Raw genomic sequence first — 14,525 nt, 5'->3', positions numbered from 1 at the left:
ACAACAGCTCCATTTTGCAGTTGATATTCGATGGTCCGAGTTAAGCCCCAATAGGCGCATATATGCATCACGGAGCTATGGGAGCCTCCCGTGAGATTCGTACTCCTTAGTCTTTCAATGTTCTGCTTGCAATGAAGAAATTCATGTATAATGGCCTTATTTGTCTCCTCAACAATACCTCGCGCATGATTTCCCCAGTTTTCCACGGCATAACGGCTTAATTCCCCACTGAATGGCCACCAGATATTGGTATCGGCAGGTGGCGGTAGTGACAAAACTTTGAGGAGGATATTCGTGAGTTCTGCATGAGGATTTGAGCATAGCCATTTCTTATATCCGCTGAAATACTCTTGCGCAGTGTAGTCTAACAGAATACCAATCAGATGTAGTCCATGTTAGTATTATAAACTACTCACGAATCAGGCGAGCCACAGAACGCTCTGCATCAATCACAACTAGACCAGCACAAGCCCCCACGATGGTGGTTATATTCACGAGATCATTACTACTGATCCCTAGACCGCCACGTAAAAGCGTCACAGCTTGCTGAAGTTCCTTATCTCTCAGTGGTCGGAGAGCATAAGTGATACACATGATAGCCGTGAAAGCAAGTTCTCGAAGTTTCCCGTCTAATTTGTTGATCCGGATCATCGTTTCATCGTAGGCACTGTTCACCTCTTTGGATAGATTTATGAGAGCATCCCGGACCTCTTGACGAGTGATCATGGTTGCCAAAGACCCTATATGCAGACGACAGAGGAGAAACCTTTCCAGCATTGGATTGCGGCTTTTAGAAGAATAAATTGAAGAAGTACACACATGCCATCTGCGTATTTCGTGACACAGTCGACGACTTCTTCTTTTAGACGGGGTTCTTCAGCAACAAACTCTTCCAATGGTGTCCCGAGAATAGCACATTCGATGTACTGACGTATATCGTCGTCACTTGCACGAATGTACACACATTGCGCACCACGAAGATCCTTCCCAATTGACTCAATATCGCGTGAAGTGACTAGTAGGTTGCATCCAAGAGATTGGAGCCTATGGAGTATCTCATAACGCTTTTTGCGCTCTTCCGCAATTTCGTCTAAAGCATCAACGATGATGAAAACTTGTGAAAAGGCCTTTATTTCCGATATTAGCGTATCGTGAATTTCTTTGAGAGTGGGGCGGAATTTTTGTTGCCGATGAGATTGGTATCGACTCTCAACGCGCTCGAATGTTGGCCAGAAATCTTGGACGAGTTGCTTTAGGAGACTTGCAACAAGGTCAAAAACCGTTTGGCTTGACTGGTCTTTGTAGTCGCAGTATATGTACGCTACAGCAACACTCGGGCTCTTGAGCGTATTGACAAGATGATTGATGATATGCGATCTAGAAGTGTGAAAACGATCAATACAGATTTGTAGTTCTTCACTACGATATTTACGCAATAACCGTTTTCCCAGCACCGGCTGCCAAATAGCATCAGCAACATCAACATTGATCAGGCTTCATACTTACGAATCCCGGGACACCATAATGTTTTAACATCGCCTCTCTCCCACTCCTTGAATCTTTCGTTATCAAATACCCAATCTCCAGTCCCCTCTTGTTTATTGCCGTAGGTATCGTTTTGTTTTTGACGGAAATTCAAAAGAGTCAGCCAGTCAGACAGTTCATGTCGCTCTTTATCTAAAACAAGTGAATATGTTAAATGCCACTAAGGATATGTAATAATATGACTCATACCACTATTCCTGCTGTTTTGGTTGATTGTTATATGATTGCCATTGATTTGCTGTCCATTGGGATGAATTTCGGTGAACGTGCTGCGGCTAGCATCGACAAATTGAGCTTGTCCTATCGCTTCCCGAACATCTATATCGTGAGCAGGCATGAGGAGAGCGGGAAAAAAGATTGATGGAATAAGATAGTGTCCGGAAGCTTCTACAACTTTAACGGTTAGTACCAGTAAGGATGTTGATCAAACAGCAGTTGCATAAGGAAAGGGGAACATGTGTAGACTGTAGATGGCGACTTTGGTCGTACCACAAACTCTGAGATGTGAGCGCTTACTGACACTGACATGGTACCGCAACGCGTCTAATTTGAACGTTCTACTTATCAGTATGGTTTAGCTTGAACCTTACAGTGAGGAAAACCACTACTTATCCCGAATAACCTCCGGTCCTGCCATTTTCCCACAGCGTCGCGGCACTTCAACTTCTACTGCCAGTGGTTTCATCAAACTTGTGGTCAGGGAACACTACAGTACTTGAATTGAATTGTCGGACTAGGTACATATTTTCACTTTCTCTGATCACGAATGCATGAACCTTATTGTACATGGGCAAGCCTGGGCTTATCATATTTGGGGGCAGCTCAAAGTCAACTTAGTAACTGGATTCGCTTTTTTGCCCCACATAATCACATAATGGGAGGATGGTTGGATATTCTTACTCGTGGAATATGCGAGTAGTTATCGTTGCCATTGCACCCTTCTTGGTTTGTTCATTTGCCCATAGATTCGATTACCAATGGGTATACACCTGTTGCGATGGATCTTGGCATGGGTATGTAAATGCAGTTCGCCTCGGGTTTTCACGTCCACTCATTTTAGTTTTTTTTTGTGCTCTGACGATGATCATTCAAGGTGATCCTGGCAATGGTAAGTGCCAACCGAAGTTAGATGTATATTTTTTCAATCATATCTGACCCTATGCAATCTAGGTACACCAGTGACTGGCTGGCAGAAGCACGCGCTCTCCGACGCTGGATGCTTATGCCAGCTCTGGTACCTCAAACCTTATAACGGCGAAGCGGATACATTTACCATACAAAATCTTAGAGGCGGCACTTATCTAGATCTTTCGAATGGTGGGTTAGCATGATATATAACAGTTATATTTTACGATAGCTACTTTTTCAGGGAGCCGCGACAATGGCACGCGTATCATGGGATTTCAACGCACTGGCGAAAATCAAGTATGGATCATTCGACAGGTTCCAGGGACCATGTTCTACAAGTAAGTCTTGGTATGCTTCCCATAGCTGATCAAAGTCCCAAACTTGGCTAACTGGATTGCACAGAATTCAGAACAGACACTCTCAAAGTACGTCTTTATTACTCAACTTCGAATTTTAACCCACGTTATTCCTTCAGCATTTGTCGACCTCAAGGATGGGTATGTTTCTCCTTCTATCGCACTCTTATTTTCTTAGGATTGACCAAATGTCATTAGACTTGATGCGAATGGGACCGAGATTAGGGGCTGGCAAGGGGACTGGCCGGACATATATTACAGTCGTAATCAACTCTGGTCTTTCCAGCGGTTGAGCCAAACAGGACGAGAAATAAACACAATTATCAATGCTAATCGCTATTTGGAAAACCGCTTGAGCCTGAACACTCCTGATAAAATGTGGGAATTCTTCTCCCCTTTTTTTATATCCACTAAGCGATGGATGAAATGATGTATGCAGATACTGGGTAGTCGATCATGGTTTGCTGAAGTCAATATGGTATAATGCCAACCTCGGCAGAGGATGGCAATACCATTATGTCAAGGATAAATTTGACTTTAATGACCTTGCTCTTGGTGTGTATTTTATGCCTTGCTCAAACCATCTTCTAAGTCAAATTTTGACCATGCCTAGCGTTCAAGTCGGAAATGGCCAAATGGCGGAACGACAACGTCCGAGCAGAAGTGAGCTATTCATCATCCATTGGTAGCCGAGTTCATTGTCAACATGTGACTTTTTCGAAGGAGTTCGGTATTCTCTGTGGTGTCGTGTTTACAGCACCCGGCCAACAAGGGCAAAATGAGAATGCATACAACTTCGTGCTAGGTAACAATGGTCGGGGTGTCTATTTCTTCGAGTGAGTTCATCCCATTAAAAACTTGTAGCTGACGCCTGCTCGCATATTCTGATGGTATACGTTGCAAAAGGCCTGAAACAGGTCGATTCTCGGTCTGTTGATATCTTCCAATCCTTCGCTTTCTGACTGCCGTACTGACCAAGATATTTGATAGGAAAATATTGGTTACGACGCGACTTTAGCCTTTCTCTGAACAATTTGATGGTGGTGGATCGCACAGTATATGCAGAATAAAGGTCAGATCATGAGTCTTAAGGTTGTATCGTACTAATGGAGCACAACAGATGACTTTGACCAGTATCAACGTGGGACCACGGTTTTCTGGTTCTCGAGGTTCTTGGTTGTACAAAACATACGTCGGCATGTTGGACCAGCGTTGAGAGTTGAACCTCGATGAATGTCGTAACTTGCTGCATATCGATAATACATGCGTTCGTATTTATCGCCTGGTGACGTATTTTGAGCGTGTGTCAACATAGATCTAGGAAATGTGTCTGGCGTGTTCGGCAGAAAACCGCTTGTTTATCATATCTCACGTTTTATTTCAGGTTGGCGAAGGATGATATGAAAATGCATTCTCATGACTTATCGAAACATCATTAAAGCGCTGATGGATGGCATGCAGCGGACTGCGACACAGTACCCTATCGAAGTTTGACAAAATCTGCCCAGCTCGCAAATGAACCCATTAATGGTGAGTGTCAAAGTGTATATTTATGTCAGCTCTTGCACAAATATATAGCTCATTTTGCTATACAGACCTCATCTGATCGCAACAATGCCACGCTCAAGATATATCTCAGAAACAGAACACTCATGTTCCGCTCCATCCTATTATTGTCTCCAATTATCCCCAGCGGTACATACCCCCCACAAAAGCACCTGATAAACGTGTTCGTGGCTAAAACTGTCGTCGCGATGGTGTACATTCTACAGCACATAGATGAAACCTTAACTTCTGGATGACACGCACACGCCGGTCCCCTAGCTTGAGCGCAGAACTTTACTATGATACAGGACCATTCATGGTTTGTGACATGTGCATGTATGTACGTTTCAGCTGCTGCTGAGGGACCAACCACTGATTAACATGACCAACATATAGCATATACGAAGCGGCCAATCTTTCAAACCATCAACGTATCTAGCTATCACCTCGTCAACCCGTCAGTCTACCAGCAATATATATGGTACGTAACTCGCTCAAGCTAACTAAGTCTCTTCTTTGTTCACGTCACTATGCGATTACACGGCGCCCGAAATTAAAGTTGGCTCAACTTTGTCGTCTAGATAACCGTACATGGGTTGACACGGGTTAATAGAAACTGGGTCCATGTCGCGTCTCATATCTATTCTGCCAGGCGGCGAGGTCATACTAACAACAGAATTCCTCCGATGCATACACTCGATCGCCTTCCTTTCTAATATCATGGTTATGACAATAACGTGTCTTGATCAAAGTCACCTATTACAGCCCCACGCATCTACTCACCGTCGTCCATCAATCTCCACGCTTGGCGAGTGCAGATAGACGTAGGTGAGATAGACGCTGATGCTTCTGCGCACACGCGCATATCCGTGCTTTACACGCGTATTCTTCGGATCTGCCGCACAGCCCGGAAATGACTAGATTGACTAGGCAACTGTGTATCCTATCCTTTCTATTGCGATTCTACAGTGCTATGAACACTCGAGTTTTGACACTCTTCTGGCTGAAGGATTACTTCTTGGTGAGAGGAATTGATAGAGATATGGATGTTTGTGGTAGTGCAATGTACTACTACATCCGTAATGCAGAATAGGAGATTCGGCACTAGCAAGCAGCACTTTATGGCAACACGTGTAGTGTGCAGACTCAACCGAGGAGATGTACACGGTAAGTGACATATTCCTCTGACCGCGGGCTATTGATGACACTTCTTGTTTCCACGAACCATCTACAGGATGTGCGTAACAAAACGTCAGTGAGAAACAGAGACAAGATGAAGGTAAGGAGACAGAGAACTCGAAGTCACAGCGCCGACCTGTGTCGGATGCTGTGGAAGCTTCATAACACCTGCCTGAGTGTACCGTACGTTTGGTCAAGTTTATAGGCACCTTAACCACGGAAGATAACCGGTGCAAGATGCAACATAGCCATTGAGAAACCACAGGTCTCTTCTGGCGCAAGGCATTAGGTCATACCCTGAACGAATTGTAACCGTTTCCCATCCACGTCAAGTGAGGGAATCAGATAACCCGGGAACATGGCAAAACGAGTGCGACAAACGGCAGATCCATAACGCGTCGTCCACGTCGAAGCCAAAATCCATATCATCGTATCAATAGAGGAACAATCAGGCAGATTGTTTTATTCAGGTTTGATCTAAATCTTCAAGTTGACGCTGAAACTGACTGTGCCCCCTCCTCTAAAGGTTTTTGAATGTTGCCGCCACCTGGGAAAAAAGAAACTTTCCGACTATCCAGATTGTTTGATCTCCAATGGTGCCGGAGGAAGTACTGATATGTTCCTTCGATCGTAACGGTGACGAGAGCCTGTGATTGATGAGAGCCACCTCGCTTTACAGCGCCTCTCAGTTCATATCACCTCCGCTATCAATTTTCCCACTCACCCATATCTTCAGCGCCTACTGATATCCCCTGGTCACGCGCCCCGCATTATCAAGCGCCAATTGATAACTTGAGATTGCTACTTGTGGAAACTTACAGCATCTTTTCAATAGTATGGCTAGCTCACCTTCTGGCGCTGAACTTCACGTTCATCACTGTTCGCTGACGTTGTGCCATTGTTCCGTATACTCCAGCGTTGCTGCTGTCAACTCAGCGTCAACCATAAGTATGACGCAGATGCACAGTATTCGGGGTTCCTCCAGTCTTCCACCGTGCACACTTTTTTATCGAGTCAACTACCGTCCCTGGTCCCTGGGCCCCAAAACGAGCAGCATACCGTGCGATGCTATGCTCCAGCGCTGTCAAGGCGTCCAGCCACTCAGTCCAAAGTTAGGCAATCGTCGTTCTACTAATCCTGCTGCACACGTTCCACGTCCACTCCAAGCCTAATTCGCGTCTCCGAAAGCTCGCACGTTGCATCCATATCTTCCCCTCATCTTCGGCGTTTAGATCTACATTTAAGTCCATACAGCAACTTTATCATCTATTCCCTCTTCTATGTTCTGCATGTGATGCACAGAAGCATTCAACGGGTGTGTTTCGATAGAATATGCATAGCATAGCTCCGATGCTATTCATGCTATTCATATCCTCCTTCCAGCTCACTCCGAGTCATTCGTCGCTTCCTTCCGTGGAGACCTCTTGAAGTCGACACGTCGCAAATACCGCAGAATGCACCGCTGTTCACGTAGCACGTAGCACGCCCGCCACTCGTCCACAAGCGTAAAAACGGACAATGCTCAGCATCAAAGATCCGTAAAGCGAGCAGCGCAGACAGTCTCCGAAAGTCATCATCGAGTGCCTGGCCTCCATCCTAAGCTCCTAAAGTTCCCGCAGGCCGCTTATCGCACGAGTCCTCATCGTCAGGCATCACCGGCATTTGTTATCTACTATTCCTACACTTCCGTGCCCCTTCTACTCCGCAATGGTTAGCGTTTGTCAGGATATTGTCAAAGAGTTCCGAAAGTATGGCTCGCTTGAACACGCATTTGAATTCGTTGAACCTGGCATTGACACTGACGTTGACATTAATCACCACTGGAGAACCTGAAGACGACCCTGTCGTCGTCAGTCGTTTTCCCCCCGCGACATGGTACCTCTTGTTGTTACCTTCCTTGCTACACATTCAATATGCACGTACGACCCGCTGGACTAAACATAAGCTGAGAACAAGATAAACGGATGCTTTATGATAAATTTCCATCCTCCGCACCACAGCACGGGTCTGAATGCAGTCCGTATGGATGGCTTAAGGAAGACCTGTGTCGTCTGCAGTGGTAATACGCGCCGGAGTTAAGGCTCGAGGTTCCTGCCAATGATAACATCTCTGAAAATAAGTACGAATTTTAAAGTCAAAATGAAACGCACCCTACGGATGAGCGGTGAGATCGACAGGGCAAAGCGTCTGGTTTCGCACCCGAGTCAAAGTACGTAGGTGGAAGATGATCGCTCGCTATCTTCACTCTTGCCTCATGTGCCAGCCAGGCCTACCCCTTCGGACTTTAGACGTCCCCTGTCATCAAACACGCCTTCCTCCTCAATTCTTGATTCGGGGCCACCGCAATATGGATACGCCAATTCAACAGCTTTCCCCTTGACAACTACATCAGTCGCATCTGAAAAGTCCTCACAACAACTCACCAGTCTCTCGCTCGCTCCTCGTCTGGCTAAATAGCCAAGGGCGATTGCACTGGGTATTTCACAAGGTGTTTCAAAATATTCAGAGCAATCGGGTGTCTTTCTCACGGACGCCCAGAAGTGAGCTCATGCTCATGGTCTCATCAGAGGGGCTGAACATGTGATTATTCATGATACATGATTGCAATAGGACGAAGACTGGGATGGTGCTCACTCAAAACCACTGATGGCATAGCTTGTGATAGTTGAGACGCATCTCAAACTCGCACGAAGAGATGTATCAATTCGCAAGGCATTCTCTCACCAGAGCGCTGATATGTGCCAGTGGGGTGGGTCCTGATACTATGATAGACCAATAAGCCTTCTGATCTCTGATAAATCAGTAAATATACCACCATGGCACCGTCCACTGAAACACGATGGCACTGATGGTGTCCGAGTCAAAACAGCGAACCACCATCCCAAATTCTTCCTGACTTAGATTCGAAGGTGGGAAGGATCGATCAGTGACTCGGATTGAACCAAATTGAACTGACTATCAACAGATTGACTGAACGGCCTACCCTAAACTACGTACACCTCTAATCACCTGACCTCTAAACTCGTTATAACCATTCCTCGTCTCGGTTCTGAGAGTCGCGCCAACATGGCAAGTCTAAAAAGTTCAAGTTCCTTCATCACACCCTTGACGTTCGACGTTTGTGACCGTTTTGATGTCCGAGTCAGAGATGTAGATATCCACGGACACCCCACGACTATCTGCTTACAAACTTCCCCGAACTCGAATCAATGTTTTAAACTTCCTAGATGAGTGGTCACATCCATCGATAGACGCGCGTAGACCTTGCCCAGAGTGCCTTACCTATGGATCCTCAACCGGACAATCTGCTCGAGCGGAGGGAGAGATTCATTCTAGTCACAGCCGACTGATCGGTAACTGGTCATCCTTCTTCCCGATCAATCTTGCCCAACGTTCTCGAACGGACACTCAGGAAGAGAGTGAGAGAGTGGGAAGTGGGTGATGGGGCAGGCTGGGGGCAAGTTGTCACGACGGGCAGTGGGGCAGTGGAAAATGTATGAGCAGGGAAGAAGCGACCGATAAAGCCGTACGAACGAAGAAAGAACGAGACGCACTGAATTAGCTGAGTCGTACTCAATTCCATGTCTATCCCTTGGGCTTGGGGGGGCGCGTGTGGCGCGTGCATGAGTACGTATAATGGAAGTATGATGGACGCATGGGCTGCGATGCATGGCGCATCATGTGAATCACTATGATCCTCAGATTGTGAAAAAAGAGAAAATTTCAGACGCAAGACGAGCGAGGATTGATGCATGCATAGCTCATGATTCTCGACTCCCGACCATACATATATATTTCGGGACTCTCGGTGAATCCCATCTTGACGTATCTGAAGAGAGAATCGAACGGACGTCCTTGCAGGAAGTCCATGGGTTGATATCGATGAATGATGCGCGGCGGGCCCAAGGACTTGCGAAAACCGATGCTCAACTAGGGCTTATGATCACCATCGTTATACCTTTTGCTGCCACTTCGCCATATGGCACGGACATCACCGATGATTCACCGTAGACCAGTCCCGCGATACACAGCGCTGCTGTCATCGCCGTCGCTATCGTCGTTCTCTTGTCATTATCCTTGTCAATCGTTGTCGTGGCGTAGGTGGCTGTCCAGTGTTAAGTTTAGGTTGAAAAGGAATTAGGTTTGGGTATACTCTATAAGGTATAGGAGGGTGCCAAAAACGTCGGGGTCGGTTTCCATAATCAACCCGCGAAAGGTGGAGGGGAGCCCCGGCTCCAGCCAGTTGTCATGGTCGTTTACGTCGGCGTACGTGGTGGCAGCAAGTGGCAAGTACTAACTACTAGTAGTCGTGTTGACTCGAGTGACGTTGACGCATGATCGATGCATGATCCATGATGCTCGTGCTTTCAGGTAATGAGGTGCTAGGGTGGCGTTAACGAACACACACACACACACACACACACCGAGATTAGTTGACGTTGTAAATGCAATGACTTGAGAAACAACACCATCCGTGGGGAAGCCGATTCGAGATACGAGGTAGATAATGGAAGCGGCTTAGTAGTGTCATAACCGGTGTGGGAGGAGGCGAATGCCGAGGACGTCAAACCGCGGGCTCTCGGTGGTCATTTGTAGGCCGGCGGAGGTGACACTTCTGAATCGCGATGCTTTCGAGTGACTGTCGACAGAAGCTTCGAGTCAAGTCGTTCACATTCATTCTTCTACATCGGAGACACCTGGGCAGGCCATCAGCGACCAATAGGAACGCACGACTCGTCTGAGAGAGTCCACAAGGAGCCAAGGCGCCAAAACTCGACGCAAATAGGACCACGAGACGCCGAACGGCGCACGTGTGATGCGTCCCCAGTCAAAAAAAACGGGGGGCCAGGCTAAGCATCGGGTATGCCACGGAACGGAATGCGCTTTGAACGTTTTCGCATATCTGATGACGTCCCCAGGTGTGGGTCGCATGTACATAGTTTGGTGTGATGTGAGTGTCGCATCACACATCCCAAGGGCATGGCCCACGGCATCCCCCCCGACGTCATCGCACCCATTGCAACAACTTCGCCAGAGATGATATCGGATCGTGACCACAGAGGACAGCACGCGATTCGCATGGGTCCTAAGTAAAGGTATAGGGGCTTGAAGATCAAGATCAAGATCGCGAATCAAAAAATGAAAAAGAACATGAAAAGCCGGCATAGGGGAAGGGGGGAGGCAGCCTCTGTCAGAGAGGCGCACATTGATGAGCAGGGCGCATCACCACCGCCGCGATTCGATTATCTTTGGAAGCCACTGATACGAGTTAGCGTTATGGGTGCGAAAAATATGCTTTCCACAAGCGCCGGAGTGTAGTGCCCCAATGGCTTTCGAAACGTGGAAGAGGCTGTGGTTTGGGAAAAAAGGCATGAGAGTATGACTTGTGATTGAGGCATCTACTCTGCCCATGATCGATGATACCTGTGATTGCTGCTGCAAAACCAAGCCAACAGACCCCCAGCATGGAAGCGGAATGTACCCACCTCCAGACCAAACTTTGGAATGCCGCGGAGAATAGGGGGGGCAGTGCCAGCCAAAAGACGCCTACGATTCTGATAGCCAGCGACGCGGCGGCAAGGTGGCCAAAAAGACGCCTACAACCCCGCGGTAGCCATTAAATCATCCATATTAACGGCCTTTCGCAATCCATAAGCAGACAACAAGGCCTTTAAGCCTCACGATCAGACACTTTTTCATGCCTCATCGCCACCCGGCCGTGCCACGACGTATCGGAATATCAAATGCAAATGCTTCATTGACGGCGTCCCCGCCTTCGCAGTAGACCCGGAGCCGCTGGGGAACGAAAAGAGAAGGATGTGAGTCGATAGTGGAGTTGTGTGTAATTGGTCTGGATGTGGCCTTGGAGAGTATGGTAAGTTGAGTACGGCGGTGGGAAGTCGACCGCGGGGTGTTGATACTGAGGACTTCCTGACAGGAGATGAACAAAACTGCGATGTCAATTAACCCATTAACCCAAATAACCAACAGACATGACACCCCGCCGCATCTGATCAACGGCGCTAGCCTTCTTCATTGATGCACCCCACGATCAACTGGCACCACTTCAATTTTATGCAGATAGCAGCTTGCGGCAACGGGTCAATTAATTTTAGGACGCACCACCACCGCCCCCGGTATGGCTGGCGGCTGAAGGCGGAGATAATCGAGGTGTTTAATTGATTTGATTTGGTTGCTTATTGCTATTGCTATTGCTATTGCTATTGCTATTGTTATTGTTATTGTTATTGCTTTTAATGATGGAGAGCCTGAGAGGCCGCGGGCTTCCAAGGCTGTGTGCGCTGTGCCAGTTATGCATATGACTGGTATGTGTATGATGGAGAGCTTGAAGCACCGCTTTCGTGTGTGTGTACGAGCCGCCAGTTTCGCGAGCCTTGTCCCACTGATCTGAGTCGTAGTCGTATGAACGGTTGTGGCGCATCATGTCATGAATCGATGTTCGCGGGGCTGTCGCACCATCCCCAGGCCTCCCGTCCAGACGCTACAAAGACCAGTCTGACAGCCCCCCAACAGGGAACCTAAACAGGCCATCAGAAGTGCAACCGGAGTAGATATGCTGTCCCCGCGGCCCATGATGATTCCAACACCCGCCACTGATCCATCCCACCACAAACGACATTCATTTAGAATGATAGCGGCGCAACCACAACCCGTAAGAGACATTGGATTGGCGCTAGCGTCAGAGGGAAAGGGAAAGGGAACCGCGTGCTAGAACTGAACCGACAAGGGCTGAAGGGGATCGTGGAACGTGGATTGTGGATAGAGATGGGTGGCGATGGTGGCGGTGCGGATACCAGTGCGAAATGCGAGTGTGTGTGGGGAGGGGGGGGGGCTGAGATGCTGTGTTAGGCATGTACGGAGTACAGAGTCATTGTTTCCTGTTTGCGTTTTGCTTCTCTATAGTGTATTAAGGTAGCAGTGGGTGCTGAAACGCTGTGCCAGGTCCTATCCCATACGTATACATAAACATATACATTCTTTCCTTCCGCCCCTTCCGCCCTTCCTTCCTATCTGGTTTCAAGTTGGCATATCAGCGAGAACCAGTGAGACCAACGATGCGGTGCGGTGCGGTGCGGCGGTGCGCGGGGTGATTGACATGCTGCCTGAATGGACCGATGACGCTTTGGGATGATCACGCTATGGCAGATATGTGCAGCTGGGATGGGAATGGGACGGGATGTGACAGTCGATGCGCCACTTGAGCTGCCCCCGACGTCATCGCACAAAGAAGGGGAGGCAGAGAGACAGAGAGATGGGGGGAGCACCATGAGTACGACGTCGGAAAAACACGTTGGACATGTACGAGTACGCAGTGAGTGCGGGTGCGGGTGGACGGGGTGCTGGGACGCTGTGTCAGGTCTATACATATACTTCGTTTCTGTCTATTCCTATCACGTAGCTTATTGTATCAACGTACCACCCAAAACCAGTGCGACAGACGGTACGACACGGAGCGGTACGTTGCGGTACGGTGCAGTGCAATGAAAACTAGAGTGACTGACATACTGCTCGAATGGAAGGATGACACGATAGCATGGAATGCACAACTGAAATGGTCACTTTGTTGTAATGTTACACTCGCAGCGCACCTGCCCCGACGTCATCGCACGAGGCAGAGAGGCAGGGCAGGCAGAGAGATCATCAGCGGGAAGGAGGAGCCCCACGAGCACGTCGGAACGCACGTACACGCTGCGACTGTCACGAACCAACACACATACTGATGCGGATAACGCACTGAGGACATGTTAGGCTAGTGTGTAACGTCTCGTCAGATAAATTCCGATTCCAATTTGCACTCGCCATTCGCCATTGAGCATGCTACTGCGTTTCCTTGAGTGGGTTCTTGGGCCCTTGAAGCTCTGACTCACATAGCGATACTCAACTCAGCGTGTCCACACTCCAGGCGGGGGTGGCAGAGCTGCGAGAAAGGCCCTGGCTATAGGGATAGGCTGACTGCCGGTGTGTGGTGGCACGACGAATGGGGGCGGGGGGTCATCACGCGAGGACGTCGGATGCACCGACTTCGGAGTAACCACGGCGCAGGCTGGGACGTTCAAACGCGTTTCTGGTGCTGGGTCCTTGCGCTGCTGCAAGTGGTGGCAAAGACCCACAAATGGGACATGTGTGTGTGAGGGGGATGTTTAACGAAAAAGAGGCAAGTGACATTTGAGGTTTCAAAGCTCCATGTTTCGTATGTACGCAGGCATGCGTCCGTCGTTCGTTGTTTTGTCAGTGTTCATTTCATTGCACGGGCGGATAAAAGTATAGGGGCGTTTGTAAGGCGCCGAAGCTGTAGGCGGCGACGACCTCTAAAACAACATAAAGACCGCCCCAGGGACAGTGGGCGTGCAGTGTCGGTAAGGCGTCGGGGTATGTGGGTCGAAGAATATTGGTGTCAGGGATGAGATATATTTTGACGTTATGTGCAGTCGATGAAGGAGGTGTGTCGTGGAGAGGCGTGGAATGTGGAGGTGGCATATGAGAAAGGACGGTGGGATGGATTTAGGGACGGAGATGAGTGGATTGTAGGATCTACAAACAGTGAGATTGGATCTGGAATGCTGCAGCCGAGAGTGGCGGAGCGGGAGGACCGAGGTGGACGGAGGGTCGGATGGGCGAGAAATAGATCGAGATGAGATCTGGATCCGTGGTATGCGGTCTGGATCTGAGATCTGACGACCGATCTCGACGCTCCGACAAGACAGGACGAGCACGTGCAGGCTTTGTACACCATAGTCCGCCCATCGAGGC

At 48.5% G+C, this 14,525-nt stretch overlaps 7 protein-coding genes across 7 annotated transcripts; 5 read left to right on the top strand and 2 right to left on the bottom strand.

Moving 5' to 3' along the window:
• Positions 1 to 2,213: 2,213 nt before the first annotated feature.
• Positions 2,214 to 4,295, top strand: SERLADRAFT_457021 (uncharacterized protein; the record flags this gene model as incomplete). Its single annotated transcript, XM_007313558.1, has 15 exons — positions 2,214 to 2,282; positions 2,341 to 2,456; positions 2,511 to 2,558; positions 2,639 to 2,653; positions 2,716 to 2,862; positions 2,915 to 3,011; positions 3,076 to 3,098; positions 3,149 to 3,170; positions 3,228 to 3,407; positions 3,469 to 3,584; positions 3,643 to 3,692; positions 3,753 to 3,865; positions 3,936 to 3,957; positions 4,020 to 4,101; positions 4,150 to 4,295. 13 exons carry the CDS (start codon positions 2,420 to 2,422, stop codon positions 4,056 to 4,058), a joined length of 909 nt encoding a protein of 302 aa, XP_007313620.1.
• Positions 4,296 to 6,573: 2,278 nt separating this feature from the next.
• SERLADRAFT_457019 (uncharacterized protein) lies at positions 6,574 to 7,550 on the top strand (the record flags this gene model as incomplete). The annotated part of the gene is made up of 1 exon (XM_007313557.1): positions 6,574 to 7,550. One exon carries the CDS (start codon positions 6,590 to 6,592, stop codon positions 6,923 to 6,925), a length of 336 nt encoding a protein of 111 aa, XP_007313619.1.
• Positions 7,551 to 7,927: 377 nt separating this feature from the next.
• On the top strand, positions 7,928 to 8,493 carry SERLADRAFT_378118 (uncharacterized protein; the record flags this gene model as incomplete). Its single annotated transcript, XM_007313556.1, has 3 exons — positions 7,928 to 8,128; positions 8,177 to 8,325; positions 8,388 to 8,493. 3 exons carry the CDS (start codon positions 8,101 to 8,103, stop codon positions 8,406 to 8,408), a joined length of 198 nt encoding a protein of 65 aa, XP_007313618.1.
• Positions 8,494 to 8,524: 31 nt separating this feature from the next.
• Positions 8,525 to 9,182, top strand: SERLADRAFT_457018 (uncharacterized protein; the record flags this gene model as incomplete). Its single annotated transcript, XM_007313555.1, has 1 exon — positions 8,525 to 9,182. The coding sequence occupies one exon, from the start codon at positions 8,820 to 8,822 to the stop codon at positions 8,982 to 8,984; it is 165 nt and encodes a 54-aa protein (XP_007313617.1).
• Positions 9,183 to 9,422: 240 nt separating this feature from the next.
• Positions 9,423 to 9,764, top strand: SERLADRAFT_433364 (uncharacterized protein; the record flags this gene model as incomplete). Its single annotated transcript, XM_007313554.1, has 1 exon — positions 9,423 to 9,764. The coding sequence occupies one exon, from the start codon at positions 9,423 to 9,425 to the stop codon at positions 9,762 to 9,764; it is 342 nt and encodes a 113-aa protein (XP_007313616.1).
• Positions 9,765 to 11,456: 1,692 nt separating this feature from the next.
• On the bottom strand, positions 11,457 to 11,790 carry SERLADRAFT_433363 (uncharacterized protein; the record flags this gene model as incomplete). The annotated part of the gene is made up of 2 exons (XM_007313553.1): positions 11,457 to 11,684; positions 11,743 to 11,790. The coding sequence occupies 2 exons, from the start codon at positions 11,788 to 11,790 to the stop codon at positions 11,457 to 11,459; spliced, it is 276 nt and encodes a 91-aa protein (XP_007313615.1).
• Positions 11,791 to 13,657: 1,867 nt separating this feature from the next.
• Positions 13,658 to 14,252, bottom strand: SERLADRAFT_433362 (uncharacterized protein; the record flags this gene model as incomplete). The annotated part of the gene is made up of 2 exons (XM_007313552.1): positions 13,658 to 13,861; positions 14,025 to 14,252. The coding sequence occupies 2 exons, from the start codon at positions 14,250 to 14,252 to the stop codon at positions 13,658 to 13,660; spliced, it is 432 nt and encodes a 143-aa protein (XP_007313614.1).
• Between the last annotated feature and the right edge of the window lie 273 nt (positions 14,253 to 14,525).

The sequence above is a fragment of the Serpula lacrymans genome, assembly GCF_000218685.1.
Source record: "Serpula lacrymans var. lacrymans S7.9 unplaced genomic scaffold SERLAscaffold_2, whole genome shotgun sequence".
NCBI classification, from domain to species: Eukaryota; Fungi; Basidiomycota; class Agaricomycetes; order Boletales; family Serpulaceae; genus Serpula; species Serpula lacrymans.
Note: the sequence above shows the minus strand (reverse complement) of the source record. Positions and strands in the feature narration are given on the sequence as shown.